This window comes from Pseudorca crassidens, chromosome 10 (assembly GCF_039906515.1).
Source record: "Pseudorca crassidens isolate mPseCra1 chromosome 10, mPseCra1.hap1, whole genome shotgun sequence".
Classification (NCBI taxonomy): Eukaryota; Metazoa; Chordata; class Mammalia; order Artiodactyla; family Delphinidae; genus Pseudorca; species Pseudorca crassidens.
The window spans coordinates 49714723-49731360 of record NC_090305.1 but is presented as its reverse complement, the minus strand read 5'-3'; the positions used below and the strand labels follow the sequence as shown (position 1 = coordinate 49731360).

Below are 16638 nucleotides of genomic sequence, written 5' to 3'. Positions count from 1 at the left end.
TCCCACCAACAGTGTAGGAGGGTTCCCCTTTCTCCACACCCTCTCCAGCATTTACTGTTTGGAGACTTTTTTGATGATAGCCATTCTGACCAGTGTGAGGTGATACCTCACTGTAGTTCTGATTTGCATTTCTCTAATAATTAGTGGTATTGAGCATCCTTTCATGTGCCTACTGGCCATCTGTATGTCTTCTTTAGAGAAATGTCGATTAAGGTCTTCTACACATTATTTCATTGGGTTGTTTGTTTTTTTGTTGTTGAGTTGTATGAGCTGATTGTATATTTTGGAGATTAAGCCCTTCTCAGTCGCATCATTTGCAAATATTTTCTCCCATTCTGTAGGTTTCTTCATTTTTCTTTTTTATGGTTTCCTTTGCTGTGCAAAACCTTGTAAGTTTGACTAGGTCCCATTTATTTATTTTTGTTTTTATTTCTATTGTCTTGGGAGACTGACCTAAGAAAACACTGCTGTAACTTATGTCAGAGAACGTTTTGCCTGTGCTCTCTTCTAGAAGTTTTATGGTATTATGTCTTATGTTTGAGTCTCTAAGCCATTTTAAGTTTACTTTTGTGCATGGTGTGAGAGTGTATTCTAACTTCATTGATTTACATGCAGCTAACTTTCCCAGCACTACTTGCTGAAGAACTTCTTCCCATTTTATATTCTTGCCTCCTTTGTCAAAGATTAATTGACCATGTGGATTTATTTCTGGGCTCTCTATTCTGTTCCATTGATCCTTATGTCTATTTTTGTACCAATACCACACTGCTTTGATTACTGTAGTTTTGTAGTATTGTCTGAAGTCTGGGAGAGTTATGCCTCCTGCTTTGTTTTTTTTCCTCAGCATTGCTTTGGCAATTCTGGATCTTTTATGGTTCCATATAAATTTTTGGATTATTTGTTCTAGTTCTGTGAAAAGTATCATGGGTAATTTGATAAGGATCATATAAAATCTGCAGAATGCTTTGGGTAGTCTTGTTCCTGATCTTAGTGGAAATGCTTTCAGTTTTCCACCATTGAGGACAATGTTGGCTGTGGGTTTGTCATATATGGCCTTTATTATGTTGAGGAAAGTTCCCTCTGTGCCTACTTTCTGCAGAGTTTTGATCATAAATGGGTGTTGAACTTTGTCGAAAGCTTTCTCTGCATCTATTGAGATGATCATATGGTTTTTCTCCTTCAATTTGTTAATATGGTGTATCAGGTTGATTGATTTGCATATATTGAAGAATCCTTGCATTCCTGGAGTAAACCCCACTTGATCATGGTATATGATCCATTTAATGTGCTGTTGGATTCTGTTTGCTAGTATTTTGTTGAGCATTTTTGCATCTATGTTCATCAGTGATATTGGCCTGTAGTTTTCTTTCTTTGTGACATCCTTGTCTGGTTTTGGTATCAGGGTGATGGTGACCTTGTAGAATGAGTTTGGGAGTGTTCCTCCCTCTGCTATATTTTGGAAGAGTTTGAGAAGGATAGGTGTTAGCTCTTCTCTAATTGTTTGATAGAATTCACCTGTGAAACCATCTGGTCCTGGGCTTTTGTTTGTTGGAAGATTTTTAATCACAGTTTCAATTTCAGTGCTTGTGATTGGTCTGTTCATATTTTCTATTTCTTCCTGATTCAGTCTTGGCAGGCTGTGCCTTTCTAAGAATTTGTCCATTTCTTCCAGGTTGTGCATTTTATTGGCAGAGAGTTGCTTGTAGTTATCTCTCATGATCTTTTGTCAGTTGTTACTTCCCCTTTTTCATTTCTAATTCTATTGATTTGAGTCTTCTCCCTTTTTTTTTTGATGAGTCTGGCTAATGGTTTATCGATTTTGTTTATCTTCTCAAAGAACCAGCTTTTAGTTTTATTGATCTTTGCTATCGTTTCCTTCATCTCTTTTTCATTTATTTCTGATCTGATTTTTATGATTTCTTTCCTTCTGCTAGCTTTGGGGTTTTTTAGTTCTTCTTTCTCTAATTGCTTTAGGTGCAAGGTTATGTTGTTTATTCGAGATGTTTCCTGTTTCTTAAGGTAGGATTGTATTGCTATAAACTTCCCTCTTAGAACTGCTTTTGCTGCATCCCATAGATTTTGAGTCATTGTGTCTCCATTGTCATTTGTTTCTAGGTATTTTTTGATTTCCTCTTTGATTTCTTCAGTGATCACTTCATTGTTAAGTAGTGTATTGTTTAGCCTCCATGTGTTTGTATTTTGTACAGATCTTTTCCTGTAATTGATATCTAGTCTCATAGCGTTGTGGTCAGAAAAGATACTTGATACAATTTCAATTTTCTTAAGTTTACGAAGGGTTGATTTGTGACCCAAGATATGATCTATCTTGGAGAATGTTCCATGAGCACTTGAGAAAAATGTGTATTCTGTTGTTTTTGGATGGAATGTCCTATAAATATCAATTAAGTCCATCTTGTTTAATGTATCTTTTAAAGCTTGGTTTTCCTTATTTATTTTCATTTTGGATGATCTGTCCATGGGTGAAAGTGGGGTGTTAAAGTCCCCTACTATGAATGTGTTACTGTCGATTTCCCCTTTTATGGCTGTTAGTATTTGCCTTATGTATTGAGGTGCTCCTATGTTGGGTGCATAAATATTTACTATTGTTATATCTTCTTCTTGGATCGATCCCTTGATCATTATGTAGTGTCCTTCTTTGTCTCTTCTAATAGTCTTTATTTTAAACTCTATTTTGTCTGATATGAGAATTGCTACTCCAGCTTTCTTTTGGTTTCATTTTCATGAAATACCTTTTTTCCATCCCCTTACTTTCAGTCTATATGTGTCTCTAGGTCTGAAGTGGGTCTCTTGTAGACAGCAAATATATGGGTCTTGCTTTTGTATCCATTCAGCCAGTCTGTGTCTTTTGGTGGGAGCATTTAGTCCATTTACATTTAAGGTAATTATCAATATGTATGTTCCTATTCCCATTTTCTTAATTGTTTTGGGTTTGTTGTTGTAGGTCTTTTCCTTCTCTTGTGTTTCTTACCTAGAGAAGTTACTTTAGCAGTTGTTGAAAAGCTGGTTTGGTGGTGCTGAACTCTCTCAGCTTTTGCTTGTCGGTAAAGGTTTTAATTTCTCCATCAAATCTGAATGAGATCCTTGCTGGGTAGAGTAATCTTGGTTGCAGGTTTTTCTCCTTCATCACTTTAAATATGTCCTGCCAGTCCCTTCTGGCTTGCAGAGTTTCTGCTGAAAGATCAGCTGTTAACCTTATGGGGATTCCCTTGTGTGTTATTTGTTGTTTTTCCCTTGCTGCTTTTAATATGTTTTCTTTGTATTTAATTTTTGACAGTTAGATTAATATGTGTCTTGGCATATTTCTCCTTGGATTTATCCTGTATGGGACTCTCTGTGCTTCCTGGACTTGAAAACTATTTCCTTCCCATATTAGGGAAGTTTTCAACTATAATCTCTTCAAATATTTTCTCAGTCCCTTTCTTTTTCTCTTCTTCTTCTGGAACCCCTATAATTCGAATGTTGGTGCATTTAATGTTGTCCCAGAGGTCTCTGAGACTGTCCTCAGTTCTTTTCATTCTTTTTTCTTTATTCTGCTCTGCAGTAGTTATTTCCACTATTTTATCTTCCAGGTCACTTATCCGTTCTTCTGCCTCAGTTATTCTGCTATTGATCCCATCTGGAGTATTTTTCATTTCATTTATTGTGTTGTTCATCATTGTTTGTTTCATCTTTAGTTCTTCTAGGTCTTTTTTAAATGTTTCTTGCATTTTGTCTATTCTATTTCCAAGATTTTGGATCATCTTTACTATCATTATTCTGAATTCTTTTTCAGGTAGACTGCCTATTTCCTCTTCATTTGTTAGGTCTGGTGGGTTTTTATCTTGCTCCTTCATCTGCTGTGTGTGTTTCTGTCTTCTCATTTTGCTTATCTTACTGTGTTTGGGGTCTCCTTTTTGCAGGCTGCAGGTTCGTAGTTCCCATTGTTTTTGGTGTCTGTCCCCAGTGGCTAAGGTTGGTTCAGTGGGTTGTGTAGGCTTCCTGGTGGAGGGGTCTAGTGCCTGTGTTCTCGTGGATGAGGCTGGATCTTGTCTTTCTGGTGGGCAGGTCCACGTCTTGTGGTGTGTTTTGGGGTGTCTGTGGACTTATTATGATTTGGGGCAGCCTCTCTGCTAATGGGTGGGGTTGTGTTCCTGTCTTGCTAGTTGTTTGGCATAGGACGTCCAGCACTGTAGCTTGCTGGTCGTTGAGTGAAGCTGGGTGCTGGTGTTGATATGGAGATCTCTGGGAGATTTTCGCCGTTTGATATTATGTGCAGCTGGGAGGCCTCTTGTGGACCAGTGTCCTGAAGTTGGCTCTCCCACCTCAGAGGCACAGCACTGACTCCTGGCTGCAGCACCAAGAGCCTTTCATCCACACAGCTCAGAAGAAAAGGGAGAAAAAGTAGAAAGAAAGAATTAGTAGAAGTAGAAAGAAAGGAGGGAGGGAGGGATGGAGGGAGCAAGGAAGGAAGGAGGGAAGGAAGGAAAAAAAGAAAGAAAGAAGATAAAGTAAAATAAAATAAAGTAAGACAAAATATAATAAAGTTATTAAAATAAAAAATAATTATTAAGAGGAAAAAAACTCAAAAAACAAAAAAACAGATGGGTAGAACCCTGGAACAAATGGTGGAAGCAAAGGTATACAGACAAAATCTCACACAGAAGCATACACATACACACTCACAAAAAGAGGAAAAGAGGAAAAAATCATAAATCTTGCTCTCAAAGTCCACCTCCTCAATTTGGGATGATTCGTTGTCTAAAGGAGGGAAGGAAGGAAAGAAAGAATGAAGATAAAGTAAAATAAAATACGGTTATTTAAATAAAAAGTAATTATTAAGAAAAAGAAAAGACAGACGGATAGAACCCTCGGACAAATGGTGGAGGCAAAGGTATACAGACAAAATCTCACACAGAAGCATACACATACACACAAAAAAAGGAAAAGGGGAAAGAATAATAAATCTTGCTCTCAAAGTCCACCTCCTTAATTTGGGATGATTCGTTGTCTATTCATGTATTCCACAGATGCAGGGTACATCAAGTTGATTGTGGATCTTTAATCTGCTGCTTCTGCGGCTGCTGGGAGAGATTTCCCTTTCTCTTCTTTGTTCTCACATCTCACAGGGGCTCAGCTTTGGATTTGGCCCCGCCTGTGCGTGTAGGTCGCCGGAGGGCGTCTGTTCTTTGCTCACACAGGACGGGGTTAAAGGAGCCGCTGATTCGGAGGCTCTGGCTCACTCAGGCCGGGGGTAGAGAGGGTCACGGAGTGCAGGGCGAGCCTGCGGCGGCAGAGGCTGGCGTACCGTTGCACCAGCCTGTGGCGCCCTGTGCGTTCTCCCGGGGGAGTTGTCCCTGGATCCCGGGACGCTGGCAGTGGCGGGCTGCACAGGCTCCCCAGAAGGGGGTTGTGGATAGTGACCTGTGTTCACACATAGGCTTCTTGGTGGCGGCAGCAGCAGCCTTAGCATCTCATGTCTGTCTCTGGGGTCCGCGCTTTTAGCCGCGGCTCGCGCCCGTCTCTGGAGCTCTTTTAAGCAGCGTTCTTAATCCCGTCTCCTCGCGCACCAGGAAATAAAGAGGGAAGAAAAAGTCTCTTGCCTCTTCGGCAGGTCCAGACTTTTCCCCGGACTCCCTCCCGGCCAGCCGTGGCGCACTAACCCACTGCAGGCTGTGTTCACGCCGCCAACCCCAGTCCTCTCCCTGGGATCTGACCGAAGCCCGAGCCTCAGCTCACAGCCCCGCCCGCCCCGGCGGGTGAGCAGACAAGCCTCTTGGGCTGGTGAGTGCCGGTCGACACCGATCCTCTGTGCGGGAATCTCTCTGCTTTGCCCTCCGCACACCTGTTGCTGTGCTCTCCTCCATGGCTGCGAAGCTCCCCCACTCTGCCACCTGCAGTCTCTGCCCGCGAAGGGGCTTCCTAGTGTGTGGACACTTTTCCTCCTTCACAGCTCCCTCCCGCTGGTGCAGAACCCGTCCCTATCCTTTTGTCTCTGTTTATTCTTTTTTCTTTTGCCCTACCCAGGTACGTGGGGGGGTTTCTTGCCTTTTGGGAGGTCTGAGGTCTTCTGCCAGCGTTCAGTAGGTGTTCTGTTGGAGTTGTTCCACGTGTAGACCTTGGCGCAATTTTAAAAGGTGTTTTTTTTAAAAATTCCCTTTCTAATTCATTGTTAGTGTAAAGAAATGCAACCAATTTCTGAATGTTACTCTTGTGTCCTGCTACTTTGCTGAATTCATTTATTAGATCTAGTAGTTTTTGTATGGAGTCCTTAGGGTTTTCTATATATAGTATCCTGTCATCTGCATATAGTGACAACTTTACCTCTTCCCTTCCAATTTGGATACCTTTTATTTCTTTTTCTTGTATGATTGCTGTGACCAGGACTTCCAATACTATGTTGGATAGAAGTAGTGAGAGTGGGCATCCTTGTCTTGTTCCAGATTTTAGAAGGAAGGCTTTCAGCTTTTCACCATTAAGTATTATATTGGCTGTGGGTTTGTCATAAATAGCTTTTACTATGTTGAGATATGTCCCCTGTATACCCACTTTGGTAAGTGTTTTTCTCATGAATGGATGTTGAATTTTGTCAAATACTTTTTCTGCATCTATTGAGATAATCATGTGGTTTTTTCCTTTTCATTTGTTAATGTGGTGTATTACACTGATTGATTTGCATACATTGAACCATCCTTGTGAACTTGGGATGAATCCCACTTGGGCATGGTGTATGATCTTCTTTATGTGTTGTTGGATTCAGTTTGCTAATATCTTATTGAGAATTTTTGCATCTATATTCATCAAAGATGTTGGCCTGTAATTTTCTTTCTTGGTGGTGTCTTTGTTTGGTTTTGGTATCAGGGTGATGGTGGATTCATAGAATGTGTTTGGGAGTGTTCCCTCCTCTTCAGTCTTTCTCAAGATTTTGAGAAGAATTGGTGTAAGTTCTTCTTTGTATGTTTGGAAGAATTCACCTGTGAAGCCATCTGGTCCTGAAGTTTTGTTTTGTAGGGAGTTTTTAAATTACAGATTCTTTTTCACTTCTAGTGATTGGTCTGTTCAAATTATCTGTTTCTCCTTGATTCAGTTTTGGTGGGCTATGTTTTTAGAAATTTGTCCATTTCTTCTAGGTTGTCAAATTTGTTGGCATATAGTTGTTCATAGCAATCTCTTAGGGTTTTTTGCATTTCTGTGGTATCAATTGAGATTTCTCCTTTTTCCCTTCTTTTTTTGTTTATTTGGGTTCTCTCTCTTTTCTTCTCGGTGAGTGTGGCCAGAGGTTTGTCAATTTTGTTTACCATTTCAAATAACCAGCTCTTGGTTTTATTGATCTTCTCTATTTTTTAAACTCTATTTTATTTATTTTCTCCCTGATCTTTATTATTTCCTTCCTAATACTGACTTTTTGTTGTTGTTGTTCCTTTTCTAATTCTTTTAGGTGGTAGGTTAGGTTTTTTATTTGAGATTTTTCTTGTTTTTAAGGAAAGTCATATTGCTATGAACTTCCCTCTAAGAACTGCTTTTGCTGCATTCCATAGATTTTGTGTGGTTGTGTTTTCATTGTCATTTGTCTCAAGGTATTTTTAAATTTCCTTTTTGATTTCCTTGTTGACTCATTGGTGTTTTAGAAGCATGTTGTTTAGTCTCCATGTAATCATTTTTTTCTCTCATTTCTTTTCCCATGGTAGATTTCTAGTTTCATGCCCTTGTACATACTGCAGCTTCTTTATCCAATCACTGTTGATGGACACTTGGATTGTTTCCATGTCTTCACTATTGTAAATAATGCTGCTATGAACATTGGGGTACATGTATTTTTTCAAATTAGTGTTCTCATTTTTTTCCAGATATATAACCAGATATGAAATTGCTGGATCATATGATAGTTCTATTTTCAGTTTTTTAAGGATCCTCCATACTGTCTTCACAGTGGCTGCACCAATTTACTCCCACCAATAGTATAGGAGGGCTCCTCTTTCTCCATACCCTCTCCAGCATTTATTATTGTAGACGTTTTGATGATGACCATTCAGACTGGGGTGAGGTGGTACCTCATGCAGCTTTGATTTTCATTTCTCTAATAATTAGCAGTGTTGAATGTCTTTTCATGGGCCTGTTAACTATCTGTATGTCTTCATTGGAAAACTGTCTATTTTAGACTTCTGCACATTTTTGTTTGGGTTGTTTGTGTTTTGATATTGAGTTGTATGAGCTGTTTGTATATTTTGGTTATTAACCCTTTGTTGGTTGCATTATTTGCAAATATTTTCTCCCATTCTGTAGGTTGTCTTTTAACTTCATTGATGGTTTCCTAGCACCAACATATTTTTGAACTGTTCTGACTTTTGCCTCAATGAAGCCTCGAGTGAAAATGTTTTTAGTTTGAAACAGTTAGTACATACTTGGTGCTAGGGTCTGTTCTATTTTATTTTTTTCCCATTTATTTGCTGTATCTTTATATCTTCCATAGTTACTAGAACAGTGAATAATGAGTTCAAGTAAGATGTTATCATTTAAAAAAAATAAAATGTGGAATGGTTATAAATTACTGAGACAAGTATTCTTCTGTGACTGATATATTGGCCCTGAGGGAAATTGCTAAAGAGGAATTTTCAAGAATAAGAGCATAATTGGAAAAAGAATGTAATATTGACAGGCAGGTTGGTAGGGTCATTATTAAAAGCACAGGCTCTGGAATAATACTGGGTTTAAGTCCTGGGTCTGTTGTTGAGGGTTAAAAGTTATTGGACTTCTCTGTGCCTCAGTTTCCTCATCTGTAATCTGGGGATATTAATAGTGCCCACCTTCTAGGATTATTGTGAGATTAAAAGTGGTGATGCATGTTGAGTGCTTGTAACAGTGCCTGGCTGGCATATGGTAAGCACTCACTAGACAATAGTGATTGTTTGCTGTTAGTCTGAAATGTGAAAGGATAGTGCTCATTTGAATATATAGATTGTATTGTGCCTAATAATCAGATTAATTTCTTAATAGTCACAGTAGAGAAGAATTACTTATGCTGTGTATACATATAGCTCCTTCTCCCTCTCCATCTCTATATTTGCTCCCTGTGAGGCTGCCTTGGTACTAGTAGGGACTAGGATTTTTCTACCTGCCAGGCCCAAGCAGCTGAGGAGTGTGAAAGGGAAAAAAGTGCTAAGCATGCAAAGGCAGGGAATGAGAGGAACAGAGCTTTCCATAATCATGCCTTGATGGGTGGGATGTGAGAATACTTTCGCTTGTAATTGCTTCTGTTTATGGCTTCTCTGTCCGGTGGGGTAAGATTTACCTGAATAATAGCACCCTTCCCTGCATTCAATAACTGCCCCTCCCCCACCGAATTGTTTTATTACAGTATCTGCTTTGGAGGGAATTTTGAGTGAACTCAGGATTTAATTGCACAAATTGAACTCTAAATACATCTATTTAAAATTTATTTTTTATCAAAATATAGTTGATTTACAATGTTGTTGTTAGTTTCAGGTATACAGCAAAGTGATTCAGTTATATATACATATATTCTTTTTCAGATTTTTTTCCATATAGGTTATTAAAAAATATTGAGTATAGTTCCCTGTGTTATACAATAGGTCCTTATTGTTTACCTATTTTAGTGTGTATATGTTACTCCCAAATTCCTAATTTATCACTTCCCTGCTTTCCCCTTTGGTAACCATAAGTTTGTTTTCTATGTCTGTGAGTCTGTTTCTTTTTTGTAAATAAATTCATTTGTATCATTTTTTTAGATTCCACATATGAGTGCTATCATATGATACTTGTTTTTCTCTGTCTGACTTCATTAGTATGATAATCTCTATGTCCATCCATGTTGCTGCAAATGGCATTATTTCATTCTTTTTATGGCTGAGTAATATTGCATTATATCTATATCTTTATATATATCTATATATATTTATATATCACATCTTTATGCATTCCTCTGTTGATGGGCACTTTGGTTGCTTCCATGTCTTGGCTATTGTAAATAGTACTGCAATGAATATTGAGGTGCATGTATCTTTTTGAATTATGGTTTTCTCTTGGATATATGCCCAGAAGTAGGATTGCAGAATCATATGGTAGCTCTATGTTTAGTTTTTTAAGGAACCTCCATACTGTTCTCCATAGTGACTGCACCAATTTACATTCCCATCAACAGTGTAGGAGGGTTCTCTTTTCTCCACACCCTCTCCAGCATTTATTATTTGTAGACTTTTTCATCATGGCCATTCCAACTGGTGTGAAGTGATATCTCATGGTAGTTTTGATTTGCATTTCTCTAATAATTAGCAATATTGAGGATTTTTTCATGTGACTTTTGGCTATCCATATGTCTTCTTTGGAGAAATGTCTATCTAGATTCTGCCCATTTTTTGATCAAGCTGTGTGTTTTGTTGATATTGAGTTATATTAGCTCTTTATATATTTTGGATATTAAGCCCTTATCAGATGCATCGTTTACAAACATATTCTCCCATTCAGTAGGTTAACTTTTCAATTTGTTGATTATTTTCTTCACTGTGCTAAAGCTTTTAAGTTTAATAAGAACCACCAGTGAACCATGAAAAGTCACCTTTACCCAAGGATTTTCTGTAGGTCATTTCAAGGAGTCAGGAAGTGGTCCATCAGCGTTAAACAGTCATAAGGGAATTAATCAGTGATGGAGGGATGAAAAGTAGCCAGGTTAAGGTTATTACAATGTAAAAGAATTATGTGAGGGACAGGTAACAAAAATACTTCATAGGAGGTGAGGTGGCTTGATGAGAAGTGTTGGGCATGATGAGAATTCCGAAGGGATTCTGCTGCATGAGGTACAAAAATGGTTAAAGGGTATACTATAATTTTCTCAGTAGCCTTCGCCAAAAGAGCAGTAGCTATAATGGCTCTAAAGCAAGGCGGGTATCCCTGTGCCACAGGGTCCAGTTGCTGACTATAATATACTATGGGTTGATGGTGGTCCCCGTGTTTTTGGGTCAGTACTGCAAGGGCATTACCTTCCTTTTCATATACAAAAGGAAAAGGGGAATTTGATAATTGGGATGCCCAAGAGCAGGCGGGTTCATCAAACTCTCTTTTAAGGCCTTGAAAGCTATGTCATCCGGTTCTTCCCATAAAATTGAGTTCGGGTTGTTATTGTTGAGAGGTTTGGCCGTAAGAGAGAAATTTGGAATCCAGTTTTGGCGATCACCAACTAGCCTGAGAAAACCTCTAAGTTGGTGCTTAGTTTTGGGTTTGGGGAAACTTAGGACAGCATGAAGTCTATCTGGATCTGGGTGTAGCCCCTGTTCTAAGCTGCCCTAAAAGTGGAACCTGGGTTTGGCAAACTGCAATGTTTTTTTGGTGACCTTATGTCCCCTTAAGGCTAAAAGCTGTAACAAGTGAATGCTGTCTTCCTGTGAGGAGGCTTGAGAAGGAAAGCAAAAAGGAAGTCATCTACATACTGCAACAAAGTAGAAACTCTAGGGAATTTTATATCATTCAGATCAGCCTTCAGGATTTGTGAGAAATAAAAAGGATTCAGCAAAATCCTGAGGTACTACTGCCCGGGTGAATTATTTTCTTCCTAAGTGAAGGCAAAAGGGTATTGGCCACGCCCCCTCGACGTCCTTGCCATACTTCGTGCCGCAGTCTCCGGACCCCAGCCTCCGCTTCCTCTCGCCATGGATCCCAACTGCTCCTGCACCGCGGGTGGATCCTGCACGTGTGCCGGCTCCTGCAAATGCAAAGAGTGCAAATGCACCTCCTGCAAGAAGAGCTGCTGCTCCTGCTGCCCTCCGGGCTGTGCCAAGTGTGCCCAGGGCTGCATCTGCAAAGGGGCCTCGGAAAAGCTGCTGTGCCTGATGTCGCGGAGAGCCTGCCCCGGGTGTAAATAGAGCAACCAGGACAAACCTACATTCCTCTTTTTTTTTTTTTGTCCTATAAAATATAAGAATGATAATAAAAGTGGCTGGCTTTAAAAAAAAAAAAAAGGGTATTGGCCAGCTTCATCATCTAGTATACTAAAGAATGTACTGCATAAATCAATTTCAGTAAAGAACTGACTTCCAGTTGGAATGGATCTTAGTAATGTACCAGGATTAGGAGCAACAGGGTACCCAGAGATAACAATGTTGTGTATTGCTCAGAGGTGTTACTGACCAGGGTTCTTGGCCTCCTTAATCCATAGAAATTGATAAAAGGCCAGATGAGAAGTTCAGATAAGCTTTATTGGGACTCATGCTGCAGCAGGAGGGAGCAAAAACAAGTAACAGGGTCCCTTGCTCGCTCCCTAAGCTGGGGGGGGGGGGAAGGGGCGAGCTGGTCCCTTAAATGGGGTGAGCCTAGCGGGAGATACATGGGTCGGACTGGAGGGGTGGCTTAGGTGGTCTGCCCCCCCACTTGGTGGTGCTGTGTGCAGGGATCATGCAGAGGACCTGCTTTTGATCGTGACACCTCAGAAGTGGCAGTTGGGTTTTTGGTCTTTTTGTATCTTGTTGTTCATAATTTGTACCAACTGCACATGTAAGCAGTTATTTTTAATCCCTTAGAGTTTCTTTGTATTGTTTTGCTCAAGGAGACTAGGAGACCTTTGCCCAGATGTAAGCACTACAGCAAAGGGTCCCAGGTCCCAGGTCCCACCCTATTTCAGAGGTCCTGGACAAACCTCCACCCTCAGCCCTTAAGTTTTCTTACCAGTAAAATAGCTATGTTATAGGGACAACGGATAATGAGGCTTTGAGCCTTGTAATTTTCTATTACGGGTTTTATGCCTTGAAGTGCTTCTTTATTTATAGGATATTGATTAATTATTGGAAGAAGTTTTGAGGGATCTGGTTTTTGTTTTCTTTTGTTTTGTTTTGTTTTGTTTTGTTTGCGGTATGCGGGCCTCTCACTGTTGCGGCCCCTCCCGCTGCGGAGCACAGGCTCCAGACGCGCAGGCTCTGCGGCCATGGCTCATGGGCCCAGCCGCTCCGAGCCATGTGGAATCTTCCCGGACCGGGGCACGAACCCGCGTCCCCTGCATCGGCAGGCGGACTCTCAACCACTGCGCCACCAGGGAAGCCCCTGTTGTTGTTGTTTTTTAAACATCTTTATTGGAGTATAATTGCCTTACAGTGTTGTGTTAGTTTCTGCTGTATAACAAATTGAATCTGCTATATGCATACATATATCCGCATATCCCCTCCCTCTTGCATCTCCCTCCCACCCTCCTTATCCCACCCATCTAGGTGGTCGCAAAGCATGGAGCTGATCTCCCTGTGCCATGCAGCTGCTTCCCACTAGCTAGCTATTTTACATTTGGTCGTGTATATATGTCCATTCCACTCTCTCACTTCGTCCAAGCTTACCCTTCCCACTCCCCGTGTCCTCAATTCCATTCTCTATGTCTGCATCTTTATTCCTGTCCTGCACCTAAGTTTATCAGAACCATTTTTTTTTAGATTCCATATATACATGTTAGCATACACTATTTCTTTTTCCCTTTCTGACTTATTTCACTATGTATGACAGACTCTAGGTCCATCCACCTCACTACAAATAACTCAATTTCATTTCTTTTTATGGCTGAGTAATATTCCATTGTATATATGTGCCACATCTTCTTTATCCATTCATCTATTGATGGACACACTTAGGTTGTTTCCGTCTCTGGGCTATTGTAAATAGTGCTGAATGAAAATTGTGGTACATGACTCTTTTTGAATTATGGTTTTCTCAGTGTATATGCCCAGTAGTAGGATTGCTGGGTCATATGGTTGATCTATTTTCAGTTTTTTAAGGAACCTACATACTGTTCTCCATAGTGGCTGTACCAAATAACGTTCCAACCAACAGTGCAAGAGGGTTCCCTTTTCTCCACAACCTCTCCAGCATTTATTGTTTGTAGATTTTTTGATGATGGCCATTCTGACTGGTGTAGGTGATACCTCATTGTAGTTTTGATTTGCATTTCTCTAATGATGAGTGATGTTGAGGATCTTTTCATTTGTTTGTTGGCAATCTGTGTATCTTTTTGGAGAACTGTCTATTTAAGTCTTCTGCCCATTTTTGGATTGGGTTTTTTTTTTTTTTTTTTTTTTGATATTGAGCTGCATGAGCAGCTTGTAAATTTTGGAGATTAATCCTTTGTCAGTTGTTACATTTGCAAATATTTTCTCCCATTCTGAGGGTTGTCTTTTTGTCTTGTTTATTGTTTCCTTTGCTGTGTAAAAGCTTTTAAGTTTCATTAGGTCCCATTTGTTTATTTTTGGTTTTATTTCCATTTCTTTAGGAGGTGGGTCAAAAAGGATCTTGCTGTGATTTATGTCATACAGTGTTTTGCCTATGTTTTCCTCTAAGAGTTTTATAGTGTCTGTCCTTACATTTAGGTCTTTAATCCATTTTGAGTTTATTTTTGTGTATGGTGTTAGGAAGTGTTCTAATTTCATTCTTTTACATGTAGCTCTCCAATTTTCCCAGCACCACTTACTGAAGAGGATGTCTTTTCTCCATTGTATACTCTTGCCTCCCTTATCAAAGATAAGGTGACAGTATGTGCGGGGGTTTATCTCTGGGCTTTCTATCCTGTTCCATTGATCTATATTTCTATTTTTGTGCCACTACCATACTGTCTTGATTACTGTAGCTTTGTAGTATAGTCTGAAGTCAGGGAGCCTGATTCCTCCAGCTCTGTTTTCCTTTCTCAAGATTGTTTTGGCTATTCGGGGTCTTTTGTGTTTCCATACAAATTGTGAAATTTTTTGTTCTAGTTCTGAGTAAAATTCCATTGGTAGTTTGATAGGGATTTCTTTGAATCTGTAGATTGCTTTGGGTAGTAGAGACATTTTCACAATGTTGATTCTTCTAATCCAAGAACATGGTATATCTCTCCATCTATTTGTATCATCTTTGATTTCTTTCATCAGTGTCTTATAATTTTCTGCATACGGGTCTTTTGTCTCCTTAGGTAGGTTTATTCCTAGATATTTTATTCTTTTTGTTGCAATGGTAAATGGGAGTGTTTTCTTGATTTCACTTTCAGATTTTTCATCATTAGTATATAGGAATGCCAGAGATTTCTGTGCATTGATTTTGTATTCTGTTACTTTACCAAATTCATTGATTAGCTCTAGTAGTTTTCTGGTAGCATCTTTAGGATTCTCTATGTATAGTGTCATGTCATCTGCAAACAGTGACAGCTTTACTTCTTCTTTTCCGATTTGGATTCCTTTTATTTCCTTTTCTTCTCTGATTGCTGTGGCTAAAACGTCCATAACTATGTTGAATAAGAGTGGTGAGAGTGGGCAACCTTGTCTTGTTCCTGATCTTTGTGGAAATGCTTTCAGTTTTTCACCATTGAGGATGATGTTTGCTGTGGGCTTGTCATATATGGCCTTTATTATGTTGAGGAAAGTTCCCTCTATGCCTACTTTATGCAGGGTTTTTATCATAAATGGGTGTTGAATTTTGTCAAAAGCTTTCTCTGCATCTATTGAGATGATCATATGGTTTTTCTCCTTCAATTTGTTAATATGGTGTATCACATTGATAGATTTGCGTATATTGAAGAATCCTTGCATTCCTGGAGTAAACCCCACTTGATCATGGTGTATGATCCTTTTAATGTGCTGTTGGATTCTGTCTGCTAGCATTTTGTTGAGGATTTTTGCATCTATGTTCATCAGTGATATTGGCCTGTAGTTTTCTTTCTTTGTGACATCCTTGTCTGGTTTTGGTATCAAGGTGATGGTGGCCTCATAGAAGGAATTTGGGAGCGTTCCTCCCTCTGCTATATTTTGGAAGAGTTTGAGAAGGATAGGTGTTACCTCTTCTCTAAATGTTTGATAGAATTCGCCTGTGAAGCCATCTGGTCCTGGGCTTTTGTTTGTTGGAAGATTTTTAATTACAGTTTCAATTTCAGTGCTTGTGATTGGTCTGTTCATATTTTCTATTTCTTCCTGATTCAGTCTTGGCAGGTTGTGCACTTCTAAGAATTTGTCCATTTCTTCCAGATTGTCCATTTTATTGGCTTAGAGTTGCTTGTAGTAATATCTCATGATCTTTTTTATTTCTGCAGTGTCAGTTGTTACTTCTCCTTTTTCATTTCTAATTCTATTGATTTGAGTCTTCTCCCTGTTTTTCTTGATGAGTCTGGCTAGTGGTTTATCAATTTTGTTTATCTTCTCAAAGAACCAGCTTTTAGTTTTATTGATCTTTGCTATTGTTTCCTTCATTTCTTTTTCATTTGTTTCTGATCTGATTTTTATGATTTCTTTCCTTCTGCTAGCTTTGGGGTTTTTTTGTTCTTCTTTCTCTAATTGCTTGAGGTGCAAGGTTAGGTTGTTTATTTGAGATGTTTCCTGCTTCTTAATGTGGGTTTGTATTGCTATAAACTTCCCCCTTAGAACTGCTTTTGCTGCATCCCATGGGTTTTGGGTCGTTGTGTCTCCATTGTCATTTGTTTCTAGGTATTTTTGATTTCCTCTTTGATTTCTTCAGTGATCACTTCATTGTTAAGTAGTGTATTGTTTAGCCTCCATGTGTTTGTATTTTTTACAGATCTTTTCCTGTAATTGATATCTAGTCTCATGGCGTTGTGGTCAGAAAAGATACTTGATACAATTTCAATTTTCTTAAATTTACCAAGGCTTGATTTGTGACCCAAGATATGATCTATCCTGG

General features: G+C 39.3%; 1 protein-coding gene and 1 pseudogene across 8 annotated transcripts in view; both read left to right on the top strand.

The window, feature by feature from the left end:
* NEK10 (NIMA related kinase 10) overlaps window positions 1-16638 on the top strand; it is a 309256-nt gene that overhangs the window by 111957 nt on the left and 180661 nt on the right. Inside the window, exon 25 of one of the 8 annotated variants that reach the window (XM_067753538.1) lies at window positions 11359-11594. The exons of the other annotated variants lie outside the window; for them this stretch is intronic. Coding sequence (XP_067609639.1) covers window positions 11359-11500 — 142 coding nt within the window. The 3' untranslated portion in view covers window positions 11501-11594. Of the gene's footprint in view, window positions 1-11358; window positions 11595-16638 lie in introns of those variants that run through there. 8 annotated transcript variants of the gene reach the window in all.
* Window positions 11571-11966, top strand: LOC137232175 (metallothionein-1E pseudogene; annotated as a pseudogene).